Source organism: Jaculus jaculus, chromosome X (genome assembly GCF_020740685.1).
Source record: "Jaculus jaculus isolate mJacJac1 chromosome X, mJacJac1.mat.Y.cur, whole genome shotgun sequence".
NCBI lineage: Eukaryota > Metazoa > Chordata > Mammalia > Rodentia > Dipodidae > Jaculus > Jaculus jaculus.
The window spans coordinates 28,727,722-28,749,173 of record NC_059125.1 but is presented as its reverse complement, the minus strand read 5'-3'; the positions used below and the strand labels follow the sequence as shown (position 1 = coordinate 28,749,173).

The following is a 21,452-nucleotide window of genomic DNA, read 5'->3' as shown; positions in this document are numbered from 1 at the left end:
CCCCAAGCGCTGGGATTAAAGGCATGGGCCACCATACTGGGCTAAGCACTCCTCTTAATGTTCATACAGATATATGAATGCTACTCTTATTTTGGTGAATGAAGATTCTCTTTTCAGATGGCAGTGACCTCTGGGATGACTCAAAAGGCACCACAGTGCTGAGAACTGACAGAGGAGTGCTCAGCACTGAAACATCTCTTCACAAGATTCAGGGTACAATGTGGAAGAGGTGGTGGAAGGAATGCAAGAGCCAAAGGAAAGGTAGGACTACTTACAATGTAATCTTCCAGACATAAGACAGCCTAGATATCCATGACCTTGCAGTGCCTGGCACTACTTACACAAGACAATCATAACAGGAGGAAAATATGATGACATAAAAATTAAAGAAAGACTAAAGAGTAGCCAGGGTATATGATGGAGGGTGGATTAGTGAGGGGGAGGTGGGGATGGGAAGGATTATCATGCTTAATTTTAATTATAAAAACTGTCGGGCTGGAGAAATGGCTTAGCGGTTAAGCGCTTGCCTGTGAAGCCTAAGGACCCTGGTTCGAGGCTCGATTCCCCAGGACCCACGTTAGCCAGATGCACAAGAGGGCGCATGCGTCTGGAGTTCATTTGCAGTGGCTGGAGGCCCTGGCGCGCCCATTCTCTCTCTCTCTGCCTCTTTCTCTCTCTGTCTGTCACTCTCAAATAAATAAATAAATAAAAAACTGTCAATAAAACAGTTAAATAAGCCAGGCATGGTGGTGCATGCCTTTAATCCCAGTACTCTGGAGGCAGGGGCAGGAGGATCACCATGAATTCAAGGCCACCCTGAGACTACATAGTGAATTACAGGTCAGCCTGAGCTTGAGTGAAACCCTAACTCTGAAAATCGAAAAATAAATAAATAAACAAATAAATAAAGTTAAATAACACAGGTCAGCCTGGGCTAGAGTGAGATGCTCCCTCAAAAACACAAAACAAACAGGGGCTGGAGAAATAGCTTAGTGGTCAAGTGCTTGTTTGTGAAGCCTAAGGATCCCGGTAAGCTAGATGTACAAGGTGGCACATGCATCTGGAGTTTGTTTGCAGTGGATGGAGGCCCTGGTGCACACATTCTCATTCCCTTCCACCCCCCTCCATCTTTCTCTGTCACTCTCAAATAAATAAATACAAAAAATTAACTTATTAAGAAAAAGAAATAAATAAAAAAGAAAGTTTTAGCCGGGCATGGTGGCACACGCCTTTAATCCCAGCACTTAGGAGGCAGAGGTAGAGGATCACCATGAGTAGAAGGCCACCCTGAGACTCCATAGTGAATTCCAGATCAGCCTAGGCTAGAGTGAAACCCTACCTCGAAAAAAAAAAAATTGAACAAGGAGCCTGGCTGGGCATGGTGGCACCTGCCTTTAATTCCAGCACTGAGGAGGCACAGTTAGGAGGATTGCCATGAGTTTGAGGCCACCCTGAATCTACATACTGTATTCCAGGTCAGCCTGAGCTGGAGCAAAACACTAACCACCCTAACCCCCAAAAAAGAAAGAAAAAACAAAAAAAAAGTTAAACAAGGGCTAGAGAGATAGCTTAGTGGTTAAGCTACTTGTCTGTGAAGCTAAGGACCCAGGTTAGATTCAACAGTACCCACGTAAGCTAGATGCCCAAAGTGGCACATGCTTCTGGAGTTCATTTGCAATGTCTAGAGGCCCTAGCATGCCCATTACTCTCTCTCAAATAAATATATTTTAAAAAACTATTTTAAAAAGTTAAACAAAAGCAAAATATTAAAATACAAATAAGCATTATCTTGATTTTTTTGAGGCATTAGTTTGATAGACTCCTGGATTAATTTTCACTAATAATGTAGGTATAGTATTCAGCTACCAACAGTATCAAAGAAATCTGTGTTAGTGGTACAGTGGTGAGCATACCTGTCTTCAAAATTATCTAAGTAGTCAAGTATGGTGGTGCATGCCTTTAATCCCAGCAAAGGATTGTCAATGTCTACGCAGCACTTTTAAGGGAGCCAGGCATGGTGGCACAACACCTTTAATCCCAGCACTCAGGAGGCAGAGGTAGGAGGATCACCATGAGTTTGAGGCCACCTTGAGACTACATAGTAAATTTCAGGTCAGCTTGAGCTAGAGTGAAACCCAACCTCAAAAAACTAAAATAAGGCCGGGTGTGGTGGCACACACCTTTAATCCCAGCACTTGGCACACAGAGGTTGGCCTTGAGTTTGAGGCCACACTGAGATGACATAGTGAATTCCAGGTCAACCTGGGCTAGAGTGAGACTCTACCGTGAAAAACCAAAAATCTAAAACAACAAAAAAATACACTATTAAGGAATGCCCAGCTAGCTCAGTCAGTAGAACAGGAGACTCTTAAAATATACTTTTATAAAATCAAGTTGTGATTTGTTGAGCCCAAATATATTCTCAGCAACCGAAGAGTGCCATTTTATTACAAATGGAGTATATAAAATGTATGTATATGTATAGTCTGTTCTCACTAATATAAAAGCGTAACACTTTGCAAATTGTACAGACTCATGGTAGAATGCATGTCCCAAGGTTTGATCACTGGCACCTCAAACTGTTTACTTTATTTGTTTATATATTTATTTGGGACAGAAAGAGTCACAGGGAGAGAATGGGGGCACCAGAACCTCTAGACATTTGAAACGAACTCCAGACATATGCAGCAACTTGTGCATCTGCATTATATGGTACTGAAGAATTGAACCTGGGTCTTGGGCCATCTCTCCATCCCCCAAGTATTAAGTTGTAAAAATCCAAAAGGATGGAATGGAAAAATGGCACAGTGGTTAAAAGTGCTTGCTTGCAAATCCTACTTGCCAGGGTTCAGTTTCTCACCACTCATATAAAGCTAGATGCATAAAGGGGCACATATATGAGTTCTTTTTCAGTGGCTAGAAGCCATAGTATACCAATTCATTCATATTTTCCTTCTCGCTCTCTGTCCCTCATTCTCTCTCCTTACAAATAAATATCTTTTTTAAAGATCAATTGTGAGACTACTATAAATTATGTTTAACAGATCAGGAAAACAGCATATAACAGAGTTTGAATAGCTTGAGCTAGTTTATAAAACTAAATAGAGTAAAAATGATGATTTTAACTTAAAAGAGAATTCATTTATATAATCTGTTTCCTCAACAAACAGCCAATGAAGATCAACTATACAATCCAGAATAAAGGCTTAGTGGTTAAGGCACTTGCCTACGAAGCCCAAGGACCCATGTTCAACTCTCCATATCCCATGTAAGCCAGATGCACTAAAGGTGAAGCAAGTGCAAGGTCACACATGTCCACTAGGTGGAGCAAGTGTCTGGAATTCAATTTCAGTGGCTGAGGCCCTGGTTAACTCTCTCTCTAAAGTTAAAAAAAAAAAAAAGCTGGGCCTTCCCATTAAGATGACAGCGTAGGAACCACAGCAAAGCAACCTAGAGGAGAGAAAGCCAAAAAAAAAAAAAAAAAAACTATACTCTTCTACTAAAAAGTGAGGTGTATAAGAAATTAAAATGGCAGCAGTAAAGTAGGAGAGATCCAGAAAATCCAGAGCCCACATAGGCAGGCAGAAGCGGCTCTAGCAGTGACAGCATCATGTCCACAGGGCCACAGCTGCCAGGGTGGGATTGAGTCACAGGAGAAGCCAGGTGAAGGGATTTTCCACTCAAACTGGAGTTCTCCCGAAACTCAAGAAATGTGGAGAACCACAATGAACGACAGAGGAGCAGATCATTAGGTAGAGGATCACATGGACAGGCGAGAAAACTAGAGCCACCAACGAAAAAAAACCCTCCCCCACTGCCAGTGCAAGTGTCACCAGAGACCAGTGGAAGGGAGATCACATCACCCGGCACCAGCGATCAGAGCAGTCATCAAATGACCCAGCCAGCCTACTGAACCCACAGTGCACAAAAGAGGGACCCAAACAGGAACACAGCATAACTGAGACCAAAATCATCCCAAAAGGTAACTGGGATTACACCAGGTCAGCACCCACCAAATAAACCTGGTATATAGGCCTGAACCAGAAATACTAATTGCACCTTCCATATCAGAATAAATTGTATGTTAAATCTGATGGATGGTCATATTTGCCATTCTTAAATAAGCTGTATTTTGGGTCTGTTATTTGTTGCTTCTTGATTTATAGTAGCTTTGTTCCCTCTTCTGTCATACATGAGGGAAAGGTCTCACTTGGTCATAAGCTGATTTGGAACCCTCAACAGACCAGAAATGTTAACCTCCTTTTAGTCAGGATTAAGAGTGTGGGATACCACACACCCTAAGGTACAATTAGAGAATCTAGTTGTCATAATACCTATTCTTGCATAAATACTCTGTGCTGTTTTTCATTAAACGTGTACATTGTTTAAATTTTAGAGTCTGCCTGTATTTTGTTCCACTCAGCCTACTTGAATAATCTCATAGCAAGCAAACCCAACACCTAGGGTCAATTTCATTGATACTCAGAGTCTTGAGTGCCACACCTAGCACCCTAAGCTCCTACCCTGAAGATATATAACATCAGATTGAGCAATACATCTAGAAAATCCAAGCATAAAATTAATCCAAGATGCAAAAATATATACATTATAACACAAGAAGCACTAAAAATAAGGACAATATAAATCCACCAAAAAGTATTAATGCATCAGAAATGACCTCCAGTGAGAATGATTTAGAGGAAATGCCTAAGAGGTCAAAAGAATGATCATAAATATGCTCAAAGAAGTCAAAGAAGAAATCAAAGGAATGAAAGAGGAAACCAAAGGAATCAAAGAAGGCACAGGACACCAATTAAATGAAATAAAGAGGTCAATACAGAACATAAATAAGGAAATAGAAATATTAAAGAAAAACCAGTCAGAATTACCAGCAATGAAGAACACAGTTAATGAAATTAAAAAAAAAAACAAAACAAAACTAGAAAATCTCACCAGTAGAATGGATGAAGGAAAGGACAGAATATCTAAACTAAAAGACGAGGTGGCAGATCTAATCAGTCCACAAAGAGAAAAACAAACTAATAGAAAAGTATGAGTGGGAATTTCAAGATATTTGAGACACTGTGAAAAGATCAAACATAAGAATTCAGGGTATGGAAGAAGGAAAAAAATTTTCACTACAAAGGGATAGTAGGCGACTTCAACAAAATCATACAAAAAAAAAAACTTTCCCCAAATTGAGAAAGAGGTGCCAATGCAGATACAGGAATTCTTTAGAACACCAAACAGGCAAAACCTGGAAAAAATCTCTCCTCGCCATATTATAATCAAACTACCAAACATACAAACCAAAGAAAAAATATTGAAAGCAGTCAGAGAGAAAAATCAAATTACCTACAAAGGCAAGCCCATCAGGAGACAGCAGATTACTCAACACAAACTTTAAAAGCCAGAAGTGAGGTATTCCACATTCTGAAAGATAACAACTGTCAACCAAGGTTACTTTATCCTGAAAAGCTATCCATTCAAATAAGACAGAAAAATAAGGGCATTCCATGAGAAAAGCAAGCTAAAGGAGTATTTGAATACAAAACCATTCATATATGCTAACAACAAACACATAGAGGATGAAATCAGAGAATCACTCCCATTCACAACTGCATCAAAGAAAATAAGGTACTTTGGAATAAACCTAACCAAGGAAGTAAAGGATCACTACAAAAAAAATGGCAAAAATAAATTCACACCTTTTAATAATATCTCTTAATATCAATGGCCTGAATGTCCCAATCAAAAGATATAGGTTTGCAGACAGGGTTAAAAAGCAGGATCCTTCACTTTCCTGTCTCCAAGAAACTGACCTTTCTACAAAGGATGAACATTATCTTAGGGTGAAAGGTTAGAAAACGGCATTTCAAGCAAATGGGCCTAGAAAACAAGCAGGGGTTGCTATCCTAATATCTGACAAGGAAGACTTCAGTCCAACATTAGTTAAGAAAGATAAGGAAGGTCACTATATATTGATTAAGGGCACACTCCAACAGGAGGACATTTCAATCCTAAACATATATGCACCTAACATGGGGGTTGCCAAAATCATCAAACTAATTCTATTAGAACTAAGGTCACAGATAACACCAAACACAGTGGTAGTGGGTGACCCCACTCTCATCGACAGGTCATCCCAGGAAAAAATAAACAGAGAGGCATCTGGATTAAATGAGGTCATAGAAGAAATGGATCTAACAGATATATATAGGACATTTCATCCAAATGCTGCATAATATACATTCTTTGCAGCAGCACATGGAACATTCTCTAAAATAGACCATATATTAGGACACAAAGCAAATCTTAACAAATATAAGAAAACTGAAATAATTCCTTGCATTCTATCTGACCAAAATGGAATCAAACAACAAATCAATAGCAATCAGAGCTATAGAGCATACACAAAAATGGAAACTAAGCAATACACTATGAAATGATGAGTGGATCAATGAAGAAATCAAGAAGAAATCAAAAAATCAGAGTCAAATGATAATTAGAATACAACATACCAAAACCTTTGGGACACAATGAAGGCAGTCCTAAGAGGTAAATTTATAGCTGTAAGTGCCTATAATACAAAATTAGAAAGGTCACAAGTAAATGACCGAATGCTTTACCTTAAAGCCTTGGAAAAAGAAGAACAAGGCAAACCAAAAATCAGTAGGTGGGAAGAAATAATAAATATTAGGGCAGAAATTAAGGAAATGGAAACCAAAAAAAACAATCTACAGAATCAATGAAACAAAGAGTTGGTTCTTTGAAAGGATAAACAAGATGGATAAACCCTTAGCAAATCTAACCAACAGGAAGAGATACAAATTAATAAAATCAGAGATGAAAAAGTCAACATCACAACACATACCAGAGAAATTCAAAAAAATCATAGGGACATACTATAAAAACATATACTCCACTAAGTATAAAAATCTGAAAGAAATGGATGATTTCCTTGATTTATATGACCTACCTAAAATAAATCAAGGTGAGATTCATCCCTTAAATAGACCTCTAACAAGTATAGAGACCCAAGCAGTTATCAAAAATCTCCCAACTAAAATAATTCCAGGCCCAGATGGACTCACTGCTGAATTTTACCAGACCTTCATGGAAGAATTAACAATATTGCTTCTTAAGATTTTCCACAAAATAGAAAAAGAAGGGATCCTACCAAGCTCCTTCTATGAAGCCAGCTTCACCCTGATACCAAAACCAGGCAAAGATAAAACAGAAAAGAAAATTACAGACCAATCTCCCTCATGAACATAGATGCAAAAGTTCTCAACAAAATACTGGCAAATAGAATGCAAGAATATATCAGAAAAAACATTTACCCTGATCAAGTAGGCTTTATTCCAGAGACGCACGGATCATCTCATTAGACAAAGAAAAAGCATCTGACAAAATCCAACATGCCGTCATAATAAAAGTCCTACAGAAACTGGGAAGAGAAAGAATATATCTCAATATAATAAAGGCTATTTGTAAATAAATAAAGGCTATTTATGACAAGCCTACAGCCAACATATTACTAAATGGGGAAAAACTGGAAGCTTTTCCACTAAAATCAGGAACAAGACAAGGGTATCCACTGTCCCCACTTTTATTTAATTTAGTAGTGGAAGTCTTAGCCATAGCAATAAGGAAAGAGACACACATAAAAGGGATACAAATTGGAAAGGAAGAGATCAAGTTATCATTATTTGCAGATGACATGATTCTATACTTAAAGGACCCTAAAGACTCTACCAGCGAACTGTTAGAGCTAATAAACACCTACAATTACGTAGCAGGATACAAAATAAATACACAGAAACCAGTAGCCTTCCTCTATGCTAACAACAAACAATGGATTCAAGACCTTAACATCAGACCTGAAACTCTGAAACTGCTAGAGGAAAAAGTAGGGGAAACCCTTCAACATAATGGTCTTGGCAAAGACTTTCTGAATATTACCCCAATTGCTCAGGCAATAAAACCACGGATCAACCACTAGGTCCTCATGAAATTACAAAGATTTTGTATGGCAAAGGACACTGTGAATAAAGCAAAGAGGCAACCTACAAAATGGGGAAAAAAAATCTTTGCCAGCTATACATCTGATAGAGGATTAATATCTAGGATTTACAAAGAACTCAAAAATTTAAATAATAAGAAACCAAACAAGCCAATTAAAAAATGGGCTATGGAACTAAATAGAGTTCTCAAAAGAAGAAATACAGATGGCACATAAGCATCTAAAAAAATGTTCTGCATCCCTAGTCATCAGGGAAATGCAGATTAAAACTATGTTGAGATTCCATCTCATTCCTGTCAGATTGGCTACCATCATGAAAACAAATAACTATAAATGCTGGCGAGGATGTGAAAAAAAAACAACCCTTCTACACTGTTGGTGGGAATGCAATCTCATTCAGCCATTGTGGATCAGTGTGGAGGTTCCTGACACAGCTAAAAATCGATCTACCATATGACCCAGCTATAGCACTCCTAGGCATATATCCTAAGGTCTCATCTCATTACCATAGACGTACTTGCTCACCCATGTTTATTGCCACTCAATTCACAATAGCTGGGAAATGGAACCAGCCTAGATGTCCCTCAATTGATGAGTGGATAATGAAGATAAGGCAGATTTATATAATGGAATTCTACTCAGCAGTAAAGAAAAATGAAGTTATGAAATTTGCAGGAAAATGGATGGATCTGGAAAGGATTATACTAAGTGAGGTAACCCAGGCCCAGAAAGCCAAATGTCACCATGTTCTCTCTCACATGTGGATCCTACCTACAGATGATCGGACTTCTGTGTGAGTAGGAAGAAAACTCAGTAGCAAAAGCCAGTAAACTAGAAAAGAGATATAAAGGGAAGAGAAAGGAAGGGAGGGGAGTACTGAAGATGGTATTGTATATATGTAAGAATAGATTAATGGGGGTGAAAAGGCCCAAAGTGAGGTCAGGGGAAGAGATTGAATAAAGGAAAGATGGAGGGTGGGCTAACCAATATTTAAGAGGATATAAATAAATCATATGGAATCCTACTTTTTTGGACAATGGAACACTCAGGAACCGTAGGTTGTTACTAGAAAATTTTCAGTGCCAGGGATGGGACACCTTTCAGCGAGTTGTTGGCCAGGAAGATCCCTGATGACCCCAAAACATTATAGGCCATTGCCGAGGCCCTTGGTTTCCCACCAGAAACAGATGGTAAGACCCTACTGCTGAAGACTCCACATACTTGGGCTGCAAGACCACTGAGAAATCCTGCTGGAACTGAGCTGATAACTTCCTCCATGTAGACCAGCTGACAGAAAGCTGGAAGAAACAATTCTGCATGCAGTTCAATGGGAAAAAGAAAAATCAACAGTGAAGATACTCAACAGTGGACAATGCAAGCCTTATTATTTGGCCAGCCAGACCACATGAGCTAACGGGTGAAATAGTGGCACATCTGTCATGGTGGAAACCAACTGCCCTAGAATTAGACTGGAGGCCCACTCCATGAGGGACAACATCCCTGATACTGAAAACTTAAACCTAGGGTAGTCATGAGCCCTAGGGGTATAATATCTGCTGCTGTCTGCCTTAAATGTATATACTATGCTTATCAAACTGCCTACTAAGCACTTCTCTTAATGTTCATACACTTAGTTTAATGCTACTCTCACTCTTGGTAGAGAATCTTCTCTTTTCAGATGGCAGTGACCTTGGGATGACTAAGAAGGCATCATGGTGCTGGAAAGACGTAACCAGAGTACTCAGTACTATAATATCTCTATCAAACCTTCCAAGGCTCAGGTGGCAGAAAGAATGTATGAGCGTAAGGAAGGGTAGGACTCCATACAACGTGCTCCTCCCAGACACAAAATGGTCTGGATATCCATGACCTCACAGTGCCCGACACTACCTACACAAGACCATCATAATAGAAGGAAAAGATCATGACATCAAAATAAGAGACTGATTGAGATGGGGAGGCGATATGATGGAGAATGGAGTTTCAAAGGGTCGAGTAGGGGGAGGGAGGGTATTACCATGGGATTTTTTTTTTAATTCTTTATTTATTTATTTGAGAGCGACAGACACAGAGAGAAAGACAGATAGAGGGAGAGAGAGAGATTGGGCTCACCAGGGCTTCCAGCCACTGCAAATGAGCTCCAGACGCGTGCTCCCCCTTGTGCATCTGGCTAACGTGGGACCTGGGGAACCGAGCCTCGAACCGGGATCCTTAGGCTTCACAGGCAAGCACTTAACTGCTAAGCCATCTCTCCAGCCCACCATGGGATATTTTTTTATAATCATGGAAGTTGTTAATAAAAGTTTGAAAAAAAAAAAGCTAAACTTGGGCTCAAGGGATGGTTTAGCAGTTAAGGCGCTTGCCTATGAAGCCTAAGGACCCAGGTTCAATTCTCCTGATGCCATATAAGTCAAGTGCACATAATGGCACATGCATCTGGAGTTCACTGCCCATAGATTGATGCCCTGGTTTGCCAGCTCTCTTTGTTTCTTAGAAATAAATTAAAAATATTTAAAAAGAAAGCTGAACTTGGGCCGGATGTGGTAGCGCATGCCGTCAACTGCAGTACTTGGGAGGCAGAGGTAGGAGGTTTTCCACGAGTTCACGGCCATCCTGAGACTACATAACGAATTCCAGGTCATCCTGGACTAGAATAAGACCCTACCTTGAAAAACTAAAAGAAAATAAATAAATTTAAAGACAGGCTGGAAAGCTGGCTCAGCAGTTGATGTCCTTGCCTGCAATGCCTAACAACTGGTTCCACTTGGCAGTATCCATGTAAAACCAAATGCATGTATCTGGAGTTCTTTTGTAGTGAATAGAGGCCCTGATGTGCCCATTCCCTCTGTCTTCTCTCTCTGCTTTCAAATGAATAAAATTAAAAAAAAATAGGGCTGGAGAAAAGGCTTTAAGGCACTTGCCTGCAAAGCCTAAGGAACCAGGTTCAGTTCCCCAGTACCCACATAAATAAGATGAGTACAGTGGCACATGTATCTCAAGTTCATGCACAGTGGCTGGAGGCCCTACAGAGCTCAATCTTTCTCTTTCTCTCTTTCTTTTTAATAAAAATAAAGTATTAGGGCTGGAGAAATGGCGTATCGGTTAAGGCACCTGCCTGTGAAGCCTAAGGACCAATGTTTATCTCTCCAGGTCCCATGTAAGCCAGACACCAAAGTGAAGCAAGCGTGCAAGGTCGTACATACATACAAGGTGGTGCACACATGTGGAGTTCAACTGCAGTGCCACAGGCCCTGATGCACCAATTCTCTCTCTCACAAAAAAGGCCAGTCTGTTGAGCTTGCCTCAAAAAAAAAAATAAAGCAGCCGGGCATGGTGGCGCACCCCTTTAATCCCAGCACTCGGGAAGCAGAGGTAGGAGGATTGCCATGAGTTCCAGGCCACCCTGAGATTCCATAATGAATTCCAGGTCAGCCTGGGACAGAGTGAGACCCTACCTCAAAAAAATCAAAAAAAATTTTAAAAAATAAAGTATTGGGCTAGAGAGATGGCTTAGCGGTTAAGTGCTTGCTAGTGAAGGCTAAGGACCCCAGTTTGAGGCTCGATTCTCCAGGACCCATGTAAGCCAGATGCACAAGGGCACATACATCTGGAGTTCATTTGCAGTGGCTGGAGGCCCAGGCACGCCCATTCTCTCTATCTGCCTCTTTCTCTTATCTGTCTGTTGCTCTCAAATAAATAAATAAAAATAAAACAAGCAACAAAAATTTAAAAATATAAAGTATTAAAATTAAAAAAAATAGCACTGGGCGTGGTGGCGCATACCTTTAATCCCAGCACTCGGGAGGCAGAGGTAGGAGGAATGCCGTGAGTTCAAGGCCACCCTGAGATGACAGAGTTAAGGTCAGCCTGGACAAGAGTGAGACCCTACCTTGAAAAACCAAAATAATAATAATTTGACAGTGGCTAGAACGAAGGCTCAGCAGTTCATGCAATTGTCTGCAAAGCCTAACAACCCAGTTTCAGTCCCTCAGTACCCACCCACGTAAAGCCAGATGCACAACATGGTACATGCACCTGGAGTTCATTTGCATTGGCTAGAGGCCCTGGAGCACCCATTCATATTCTTATTCTCATTCTCTTTCTTCTTTCTCTCCTTGGAAAATATTTTCTATATTTTATTTTATTTTTTATTTTATTTTATTTTTATTTTTTTGGTTTTCCGAGGTAGGGTCTCACTTTGGCCCAGGCTGACCTGGAATTCACTATGGAGTCTCAGGGTGGCCTAGATCTCACGGTGATCCTCCTACCTCTGCCACCCAAGTGTATATTTTATTTTTATTTATTCATTTGAGAGAGAGAGACAGAGAGAGAGAGGGGGGAAGGAAGGGAGGAAGAAAGTAAGGAAGGGCACACCAGAGTCTCTAGCCACTGAAAATGAATTGCAGATGCATATGCCACCTTGTGCATCTGGCTTATGTGAGTAACTGGCGAAATGAACATGGGTCTTTAGGCTTTACAGGCAAATGCCTTAAAGACTAAGCCATCTCTCCAGCCCATAACTTTTTTTTGTAAAAATTTTACAATTATGATTTTGAGCCAAGGTCTCACCCTTTTGCCCAGGCTGACCCAGAATTCATTCTATAGCCCCAGCTGTTCTCAAATTCATTGTAATCCTCCTACATTAGACTCCCAAGTGCTTAGATTACAGGCATGAGACATCATGCCTGGCTTTTCAATTATGCATTTGAAGATATTTCACATTAGTAAAATTTCTAAGGGGATCACTGGTATGCTAAATTTTGCCTCATGCATATTAAAATTATATTTTAAATCATGAAGATGCTTTGAATTCAGAACTGTTTAAATGTAGACTAAAGCTATAGATCAGTGGTAAAGCAACCCAGCACCACACAAAAAAAAGATGTCACTAGGCCATGGTGGCACATACCTTTAATGCCAGCACTTGGGAGCACAGTTAGGAGGATTGTTGTAAGTTTGAGACCACCCTGGAACTACAGAGTGAGATCCAGGTCAGCCTGGGCTAGAAGGAGACCACACCTCCAAAACAAACTAAAACAAAATTTAAAAGGGGGAGGGGCTAGAGGAATGTCTTAGTATTTAAAGCACTAACTAGCCTGCAAACCTAAAGGATCCAGGTTCAGCTTCCCAGGACCCACGTAAGCCAGATGGACCAGGTGATACATGTGTCTGCAGCTCGTTTGCAATAGCTGAACGCCCTGGTGCACCTATTTTCTCTATATGCCTCTGCCTCTTTCTCTCTCCAATATAATTTTTTTAAAAATTAAGTATATCACTATATTATTTGTACTTATATTTTAGATTTGAGCCTTATACTGTAACTCAGGATGGCTTGAAACTGTACAGCCAAGGCTAGAATCAAAACTTACTGCAGCCAGACATGGTGATGATACCTTTAATCTCAGCACTCAGGAGGGAAAGGTAGAAGGATCCCCTTGAGTTTGAGACCAGCCAGGAGTACAGAGTGAGTTCCAGGTCAGCCTGGGCTAGACTGAGACCCTGCCTGAAAAAAATAACTTACAGCAATCCTTCTGCCTCAACCTAAATGCTAGAATTATAGGCAGGAGCCACCACTGCTTCTATGCCACTATACTAAAGAAATTAACAAATGGTTGTTCTAATGTATAATTTAACAATTTGGCTAAAACCAGTATACATTTCCAAATCTGCATTTATTTAATAATTTTTTTAATTTTTTGTTTATTTTCATTTATTTATTTGAGAGTGACAGTCAGAGAGAAAGAGGCAGAGAGAGAGAGAGAGAATGGGCGTGCCAGGGCCTCCAGCCGCTGCAAACAAACTCCAGACACGTGTGCCCCCTTGTGCATCTGGCTAACATGGGTCCTCGGGAATCGAGCCTTGAACCGGGGTCCTTAGGCTTCGAGGCAAGCACTCAACCGCTAAGCCATCTCTCAGCCCTAATAATTGTTTTATTTAATTGATTTGCACATGTATGTGGGGTCCATGTCAGGGTCTCACAGCTGCAAATTAACTCCAGAGGCATGTGCCACATTTTGCATCTGTCTTTACATGTGTTTAAAAACTAAAAGACCAATAGGGCATGGTGGCTCACAACTGTAACTGTAACTCAGTATTGCTGCAAATTCAAGAGTAGCTTAGGCTACACAGTGAGTTCCAGCCCAGCCCGGACTATATAAGTCATTGTCTTAAAACAACAAAGCATAGTTTAAATCTTTACTGAAATTCAGAATAAGAAATGTCAGGCCTTGAGTGGAGAGGTTGCTTAGTGGTCAAGGCGCTTGCCTGTGGAGCCTAAGAACTCATGTTTGAATCTCCAGGTCCCATGTAAGCCAGACACACAGTGACATACGTGCTCAATGTGGCACATGTGCACAAAAGGTGGCACATACATCTGGAGTTCACTGGAGTGACTGGAGGCCCTGGTGTGCAAATTCTCTCTCTCTCTCTCTCTCTCTCTCTCTCTCTCTCTCACACACACACACACACACACACACACACACATACATTTTCTTTCAAAACCCCAAATTTGTACTTTCAAACCTTTTATCCTTTCAGCATTGCTAAATTTCTTAGGCTTTCTTGTGTTCATCCAAGCACATGAGAATTTTTATAACTCAACAATTTATAAGTGATCCAGAGTAAATCACAAATCAAGAGTATGTTTTCTCAACTAAATGAATGAATGAATGTTTTTAATATATTTTATTATTTATTTGAGGGAGAGAAGAGGGCAGATATGGCAGGGAGGGAGAGAGTAGGCATGCCAGGGCCCCTAGCCACTGAAAATGAACTCCAGACACACACACCACCTTGAGCATCTGGCTTACGTGGGTCCTGGGGAATTGAACCTGGGTCTTTACACTTTGCATGCAAGTACCTTAACTATTATACCATCTCTCCAGCCCAACTGCTAAGTTTTATTGGAGTTGTTAAGTAGTTTTCCAAGGTTCTCTAGGACAATACATTATTTGCCTGTAATTGTTCCTGATAAACATAATGCTAAAAGGTAGACACCAACACAAAGAATTAATCATATCTACCTACCTATCTATATCTATATATATATCCATCCAGAATGTGAGACACACTGAGACCATGGGCAGTCTGGCTTTTCTCAAAAATAGTGAGACTGTCCTAGATTAAGAAAACTAGCCAGGTATGGTGGTACATGCTCTTAATCCTAGCATTCATGAAGATCACTGTGAGTTAGAGGCCAGCCTGAGACTACATAGTGAATTCCACATCAGCTCAGGTTACAGCAAGATCCTATCTCAAAAAAAAAAAAAAAAAAAAAGCTAGCCAGGCATGGTGGCACATGCCTTTAATCCCAGCACTTGGGAGACTGAAGTAAGAGAGTCACTGTGAGTTCAAAGCCAGCCTGCTACAGAGTGAGTTCCATGTCAGCCTGGGCTACAGTGAGACCCTACCTCAAAATAAATAAATAAATAAATAAATAAATAAATAAATAAATAAATAAATAAGTGAGTAAGTAAGTAAGTAAATAAGTAAATAAATAAATAAACCAAGAAAGTTTAAACAGAGGTGAAAAGCAATACATAAATCTCAAGTGGGGAGATGGAGACAGGGCTCAAGAATTAAGGAACTTGCCTGGGAAGCCTAACCACCCAGGTTTTATTCCACAGTACCCACAAAAAACCAGATGCACAAAGTGGTGTATACATCTAGAATTCTTTTTCAGTGCCTAGAGGCCCTGGCACACCCATTCTCTCTCTCTTTCTTTCTTTCCCGCCACTTGCAAACAAAAGATAAATTAATTTGTTTTTTTAAATCTCAGGTGAATTTTGCAGACAATTGGGAAAATATGAAAGTGTATTAGCTATTTGATGATTAGTCTAGTGTTATTACACTTAAATGAAACAGTATTGTATTTACTTAGGAAAAAGTCCTTACACTTAGGAGAAGCATGTTAAGTATTCAAATGTGAGATCTTTTCATTAGAGAAGCTGCTCTTTCAGATGGTAGTGACCACTGGGGTGACTCAAAAGGTCACCACAGTGCTAAGAAATGACAGTGGAAGGCTGGCCATGGTGGCACACACCTTTAACCCCAGCATTCGGGAGGCAGAAGCAGGAGGATCGCCATGAGCTCGAGGCCACCCTGAGAATACAGAGTGAGTTCCAGGTCAGCCTGGATAAGAGTGAGACCTTACATCGAACCCCCTTCCCAAAAAAAAAAAAAAGAAAGAAAGAAACAAAGAAATGACAGTGGGAGTGTTTAGTAGTACTAAGGCATCTCTATCAAAGCCTCTAAGGCTCAAGGTCCATTGCAGAAGAGTTGGAGGAAAAATGTAAGAGCCACAGGAAAAGTAGGACTGCTCACAATGTAATCTTCAAAACACAAAATGGCCTTGATCTCCCAGTGCCTGACAGTATTTAAACAAGACCTTCAAAATAGGAAGAAAGGATGACAACATCAAAATAGAAGAAAGACTAATTGTAAAGAAATTCAATGGAGGGTGAATTTGTGGGTGATTTGTGGAATGAGGGATGAGAAATATCATGGTTTATTGTTTAAATTTATGGAAACTGTCAATAAAATGTTTTTTTTATTTTTTGTTTATTTTTATGTATTTATTTGAGAGTGAGAGAGAAAGAGGCAGATAGAGAGAGAGAATGGGAACACCAGGGCCTCCAGCCACTGCAAACAATATCCAGACACGTGCCCCCCCAAACCCCATGCATCTGGCTTACATGGATCCTGGGGAATTGAGCCTCAAACTGGGGACCTTAGGCTTCACAGGCAGGTGCTCAACAGCTAAGTCATCTCTCCAGCCCAAAATGTTTTTGTTTTTTTAAAGAGTGACGTATTCTTGGGAAAAGAAGGGGGAGGAAAAAAAGAGTACTGTATATTGATGTTTACAACTTATTTTCAAGGCTAAAAATCAAATATGGCAAATTTAACAGCTCTTGCATCCAGGTAACAGTTATCCAGGTGTATTATACTATTCACTCAACTTTTTTATGTTTGAATACCCTCATAGCAAATAGAACAAAGAGAGAAACAAACAACTGCATATTAAAAGAGACAGAGGGAGCTGGAGACATGGCTTAGATGTTAAGGCATTTGCCTCCAAAAGATCACAGTTTGATTCTCCAGGACCCACATAAGCCAGATGCAAAGGGAGTGCATGTGTCTGAAGTTTTTTTACAGTGGTTAGATGCCCTGGTGTGCCCATTCTTTCCCTTTCTTCTCCTCTCTCTCACTTGCTCTCTCTCTCTCTCTCTCTGCCTCTGCCTCTTTCTCTCAAATAAATAAATAAATAAAATATATTTTTAAAAAGAGACAGAGGGATGTGTGCTACCACTAGCTAGCCTGGTGGGATTGGCAGTATGTGACACTACACACAAAAGACTCAGATTATTATTGTACACAAATATTCTGGATGTTCTTGATCAAATCCCAAAAAATGCAGCATACAGGAAATACATACACACAGAACAGATTACAAATGAGAAGCTGAATATGTTTAGAGCAGAATCAGATGTTAAAAAAAAAAATTAAAAGACCAGCTTCAGTGTAGCCAAATAGAAGTGATTCTTCAGCCTGAGAAATACCTAAGTCTGGCAAGAAAAATGTTGCAATGGAAACTATGGGAGCCACTACCGGAAGAGCCTCCTGCCAACTACTGAAAATGGCCAATAGAACCATTAACTGCCTATCTTTTTTTTTTAATTTTTTTTTATTTTATTTTATTTTTTATTTGAGAGCGACAGACACAGAGAGAAAGACAGGTAGAGGGAGAGAGAGAGAATGGGCGCGCCAGGGCTTCCAGCCACTGCAAACGAACTCCAGACGCGTGCGCCCCCTTGTGCATCTGGCTAACGTGGGACCTGGGGAACCGAGCCTCGAACCGGGGTCCTTAGGCTTCACAGGCAAGCGCTTAACCGCTAAGCCATCTCTCCAGCCCTAACTGCCTATCTTTGATGGGTTGATAGGATATATATGTAATTCAGTGTTTTGTGTTAAAAATATGTGCCTATTATTGACATTTTATAATTAAGAAAGCTAATAAATGAAAAGGCTATCATGAAAAAAAAAGACATAAAGCTGGAGAGATAGCTTAACGGTTAAAGCGCTTGCCTACAAAGTTTAATGACTCAAGTTCAATTCCATAGGATACATATAAAGCATGCCCATGCTCTCTCTCTTCTCCTCTCTCTGTACAGACAGAGAATAAGAGAGATAATGCACAGGGCAGGGCTTCCAGCCCCTGCAAACAAACTCCAGATGCAAACACCACCTTGTACATCTGGCTTTATGTAAGTACTAAGGGATCAAACCTGTTGTCCTTTGGCTTTGCCAGCAAGTGCCTTAACCATTAAGCCATCTCTCCCACCCATAAGTAAAATATATTTTTTAAAGCAATTCTAGAAAGAAGTCTTGGTAACAATTTGATTCTGCTAAATCTCAATATCTGACCAATGGTAATAACTACTATTATGCTGTAGGTGCCAAAGGAAATCATCAGTAGGCTCAATTGTTATCTTCTACAATTAAAAAAAAAATACCTGACACTATTACCTTTTAGCCACTGTCATGACTGCCTACCTTGAACTGATAGCTCAGCACTCACAAATAACTTATTGTTATCAGTTAACCATGGTACTATCCCATAAGAGGGTAAATTTTATTTTCTATTTCACAAATACTTCCTTCCATCTAGACTGAGGTTGGAGGAGTTCTGTTTTAGCAGTGGGAAAATATCTGCATATAAAGCATAACGACAAAATAAGATTCCCCAGGGAATGAATGCAATAAAAACAATAGTAAAGAAAAAAAGAAAAACATAAGCAACAAATGGTTTACATAGGTTATGTGGGGCTGAGTCTTAAGAAACAAAAAACAAGTATATTATTTAGCTTCAATTATTTCTTTCATATCAATATATTCTGAGGATAAAGTCCCATGAAACTGAGTTTTCTAATTAAAAGTAGAAGATGAAGACATTTCAGAGCACTTCAGTGAGAAAAGAATACCGGGCTACTGAGAATTTTTTTTTTTTTCAAAAAGTATAAGCAACCCTCCCTTGTAGATACATTTTTATCACCAGGACTGATAGCTAAACCTGAGAAACTGTTTAACATGAATGGTGACCAAGGCTTTGTGTGCTATCTAGAAAGAAAAAAAATGCAAGAGGTAAGTAAACAGAGCCCCAGAGGTAACCATGTGATTAGAAAGCAATTACTGAAACTGCTCTCTCTCCTTTGGGCAAGAATGGATCACAAGTGAGACTTTGATATAAAAAATGAAAATGCTAACCAGGCATGGTGGTACACGCCTTTGATCCCAGCACTTGGAGGAGGACTGCCATGAGTTCAAGGCTACCCTGAGACTAATAAGTGAATTCCAAGTCAGCCTGGGTTAGAGCAAGACCCTAACTTGAAAAACAAAACAAAAAAATGAAACTGCTTATATGCAAAGAGGCCAAGGCTTTTTTGAAGAAAGTATTTTTTGTTTGTTTTTTCTGGGGGGGAGGCAAGCCCAACAGACTGGCCTTTTTTCATGCAAGAGAGCAATAGCAAGTGAGAGAGAATTGGCACATCAGGGTCTCCAGCCACTGCCATCAAATTCCAGACACATAAGGCCCTTTATGTGACCTTGCATGCTTGTGTCACTTTGTGTCTGGCTTACATAGGACCTGGAGAGTCAAACATAAGTCCTTGGGCTTCACAAGCAAGCGACTCAACCACTAAGCCAGATCTCCAATGCTGAAGAAAGTATTTTTAAGAGGAAACTATTTACATGGGAAAATGTACACAGATATGTTTGATGAGTATACATAGAGGACTTATGTATGGTCTGCTAGTTCAGAAATGCCAAAATTTTTACACGTATAACATGTTTTCATGGTTAAATTCAGTTAGTATTCACAGTGAAACATGGGGAAAAAGAAATAGGTGAGTTTGGCCAGGTCTAATAGGACAAACCTTTAATTCTAGCACCTGGGAGGCTGAGGTAGGAGGATTGTTGTGAGTTTGAGGCCACCCTGAGACTAGAGTGAATTCCAGGTCAGCCTAGACTAAAGCAAAACCCTACCTCAAAACCACCCCCCAAAACAACAAAAAAATAGGTGAGTTTAGGGAAAAAAATCACTACTGTGATCTATTGGTTTTCAAGAGCTTATTATATGTGCCCTACTGAATTTTAAAGAAGAAACTACATATATGCATGTATACATGTATGTGTGTGTGTGTATACACACACACACACACATACACATGAATATATATGTACACCATGTATTGTGTTTATATGCACATGGTATATAACTATAAAATTCATCAATGCCAATTCTAGCATTAATTGCTTAAATTTACTTTTAAAAATACTCTAACCCAGTTCATATGTAAGAAAAGCTAAAGCAAATTAGTATTTTGCATCAAATCATGATTCAACATTAAAAGTACTTTTAAAATAGAACAATTCTACTACGTACCTGGTTTACCTTTCACCCACAAAAATGTATTTAAAACACCTAAATGCACAAGATACAACAAAATTAGGCTTATCATAAACTAGTCTTATAAACTTTTTTTGGCTCCTGACCAAATCTGGGAATTATTATATACATCGGCCTTAATTAAATGATGAGTCCTGTCTTTTGCTTTCAAATGCACCAACCTTCTCAAAGACACTGGATGGAGTCATCAAACAAAACCTGATGTTCTGAATGATGGTATCGGTATGTCTCCAGCGTCTTCTATCATGCCGCAGCCAAGACTGAACAGCCTCGTACAGCTCTATCTCTGGGAACCTGCTCAGATGATCATTATCCAAATAAGACATGAGCTTTTCAAAGCTCAGATAGGACAGGAAGTCAGGCCTGGACATGAGTGGCACAAAGTTGTCTAGCAGAAAGGCGTCCAACTTCTCCCTGACTCCCTCGATGTTTACACCAAAATCATCTAAAAGTCTCATAATTTCTGCACAATTTTCTAAGCAGATTTTCGCTAACAGAAAAGAGCAGCAGAACTTCACCACTTCTATGAGTTGAACATACATGGCAGCCTGAAGAATTTCATGGACAGTATTCATACTCAGTTCTATAGTTCCATAATACATAAACTGAAGAACGTGGCTGAAACCAGTAGCTGTTAGACCTTTCAAATGAATTTTGTCCTGATCTCGTTCCCTCATGTCTGCTGTAAACATAATTCTGAAGTAATCACTCTGGGTGGCCAAAAGTGCTTTATGGGCCTGGAACTGATGATCTTCAATAACCAGAGTGACATCGAGAAGCAATCCCTCCTCATACAGTGCTCTGAACCCAGCAGAGACACTGGTGTCATGGATGGAGGAACAAAATCCTTCCACGTCCCCTGCCATGAATCACCTGGAAAAAAGTAATCAAAGAAAATGGTGTTAATCATTTCCATGCATTATAAGACATTATTAGTCTGAGTTTTAACTATTTTTATAATAC

At 39.8% G+C, this 21,452-nt stretch overlaps 1 protein-coding gene and 1 pseudogene across 3 annotated transcripts in view; one reads left to right on the top strand and one right to left on the bottom strand.

Annotated features, from left to right (window-relative positions):
* Klhl15 (kelch like family member 15) overlaps positions 1–21,452 on the bottom strand; it is a 109,729-nt gene that overhangs the window by 60,525 nt on the left and 27,752 nt on the right. For 2 of the 3 annotated variants that reach the window (XM_004669998.3, XM_045140487.1), the window contains exon 2: positions 20,651–21,362. In XM_004669998.3, the coding sequence (XP_004670055.1) occupies positions 20,651–21,355 (705 nt within the window). In that variant the 5' untranslated portion in view covers positions 21,356–21,362. Of the gene's footprint in view, positions 1–20,465; positions 20,505–20,650; positions 21,363–21,452 lie in introns of all 3 variants that reach the window. The other variant, XM_045140488.1, reaches the window with a different exon arrangement.
* Positions 10,425–19,946, top strand: LOC105944890 (annotated as a pseudogene).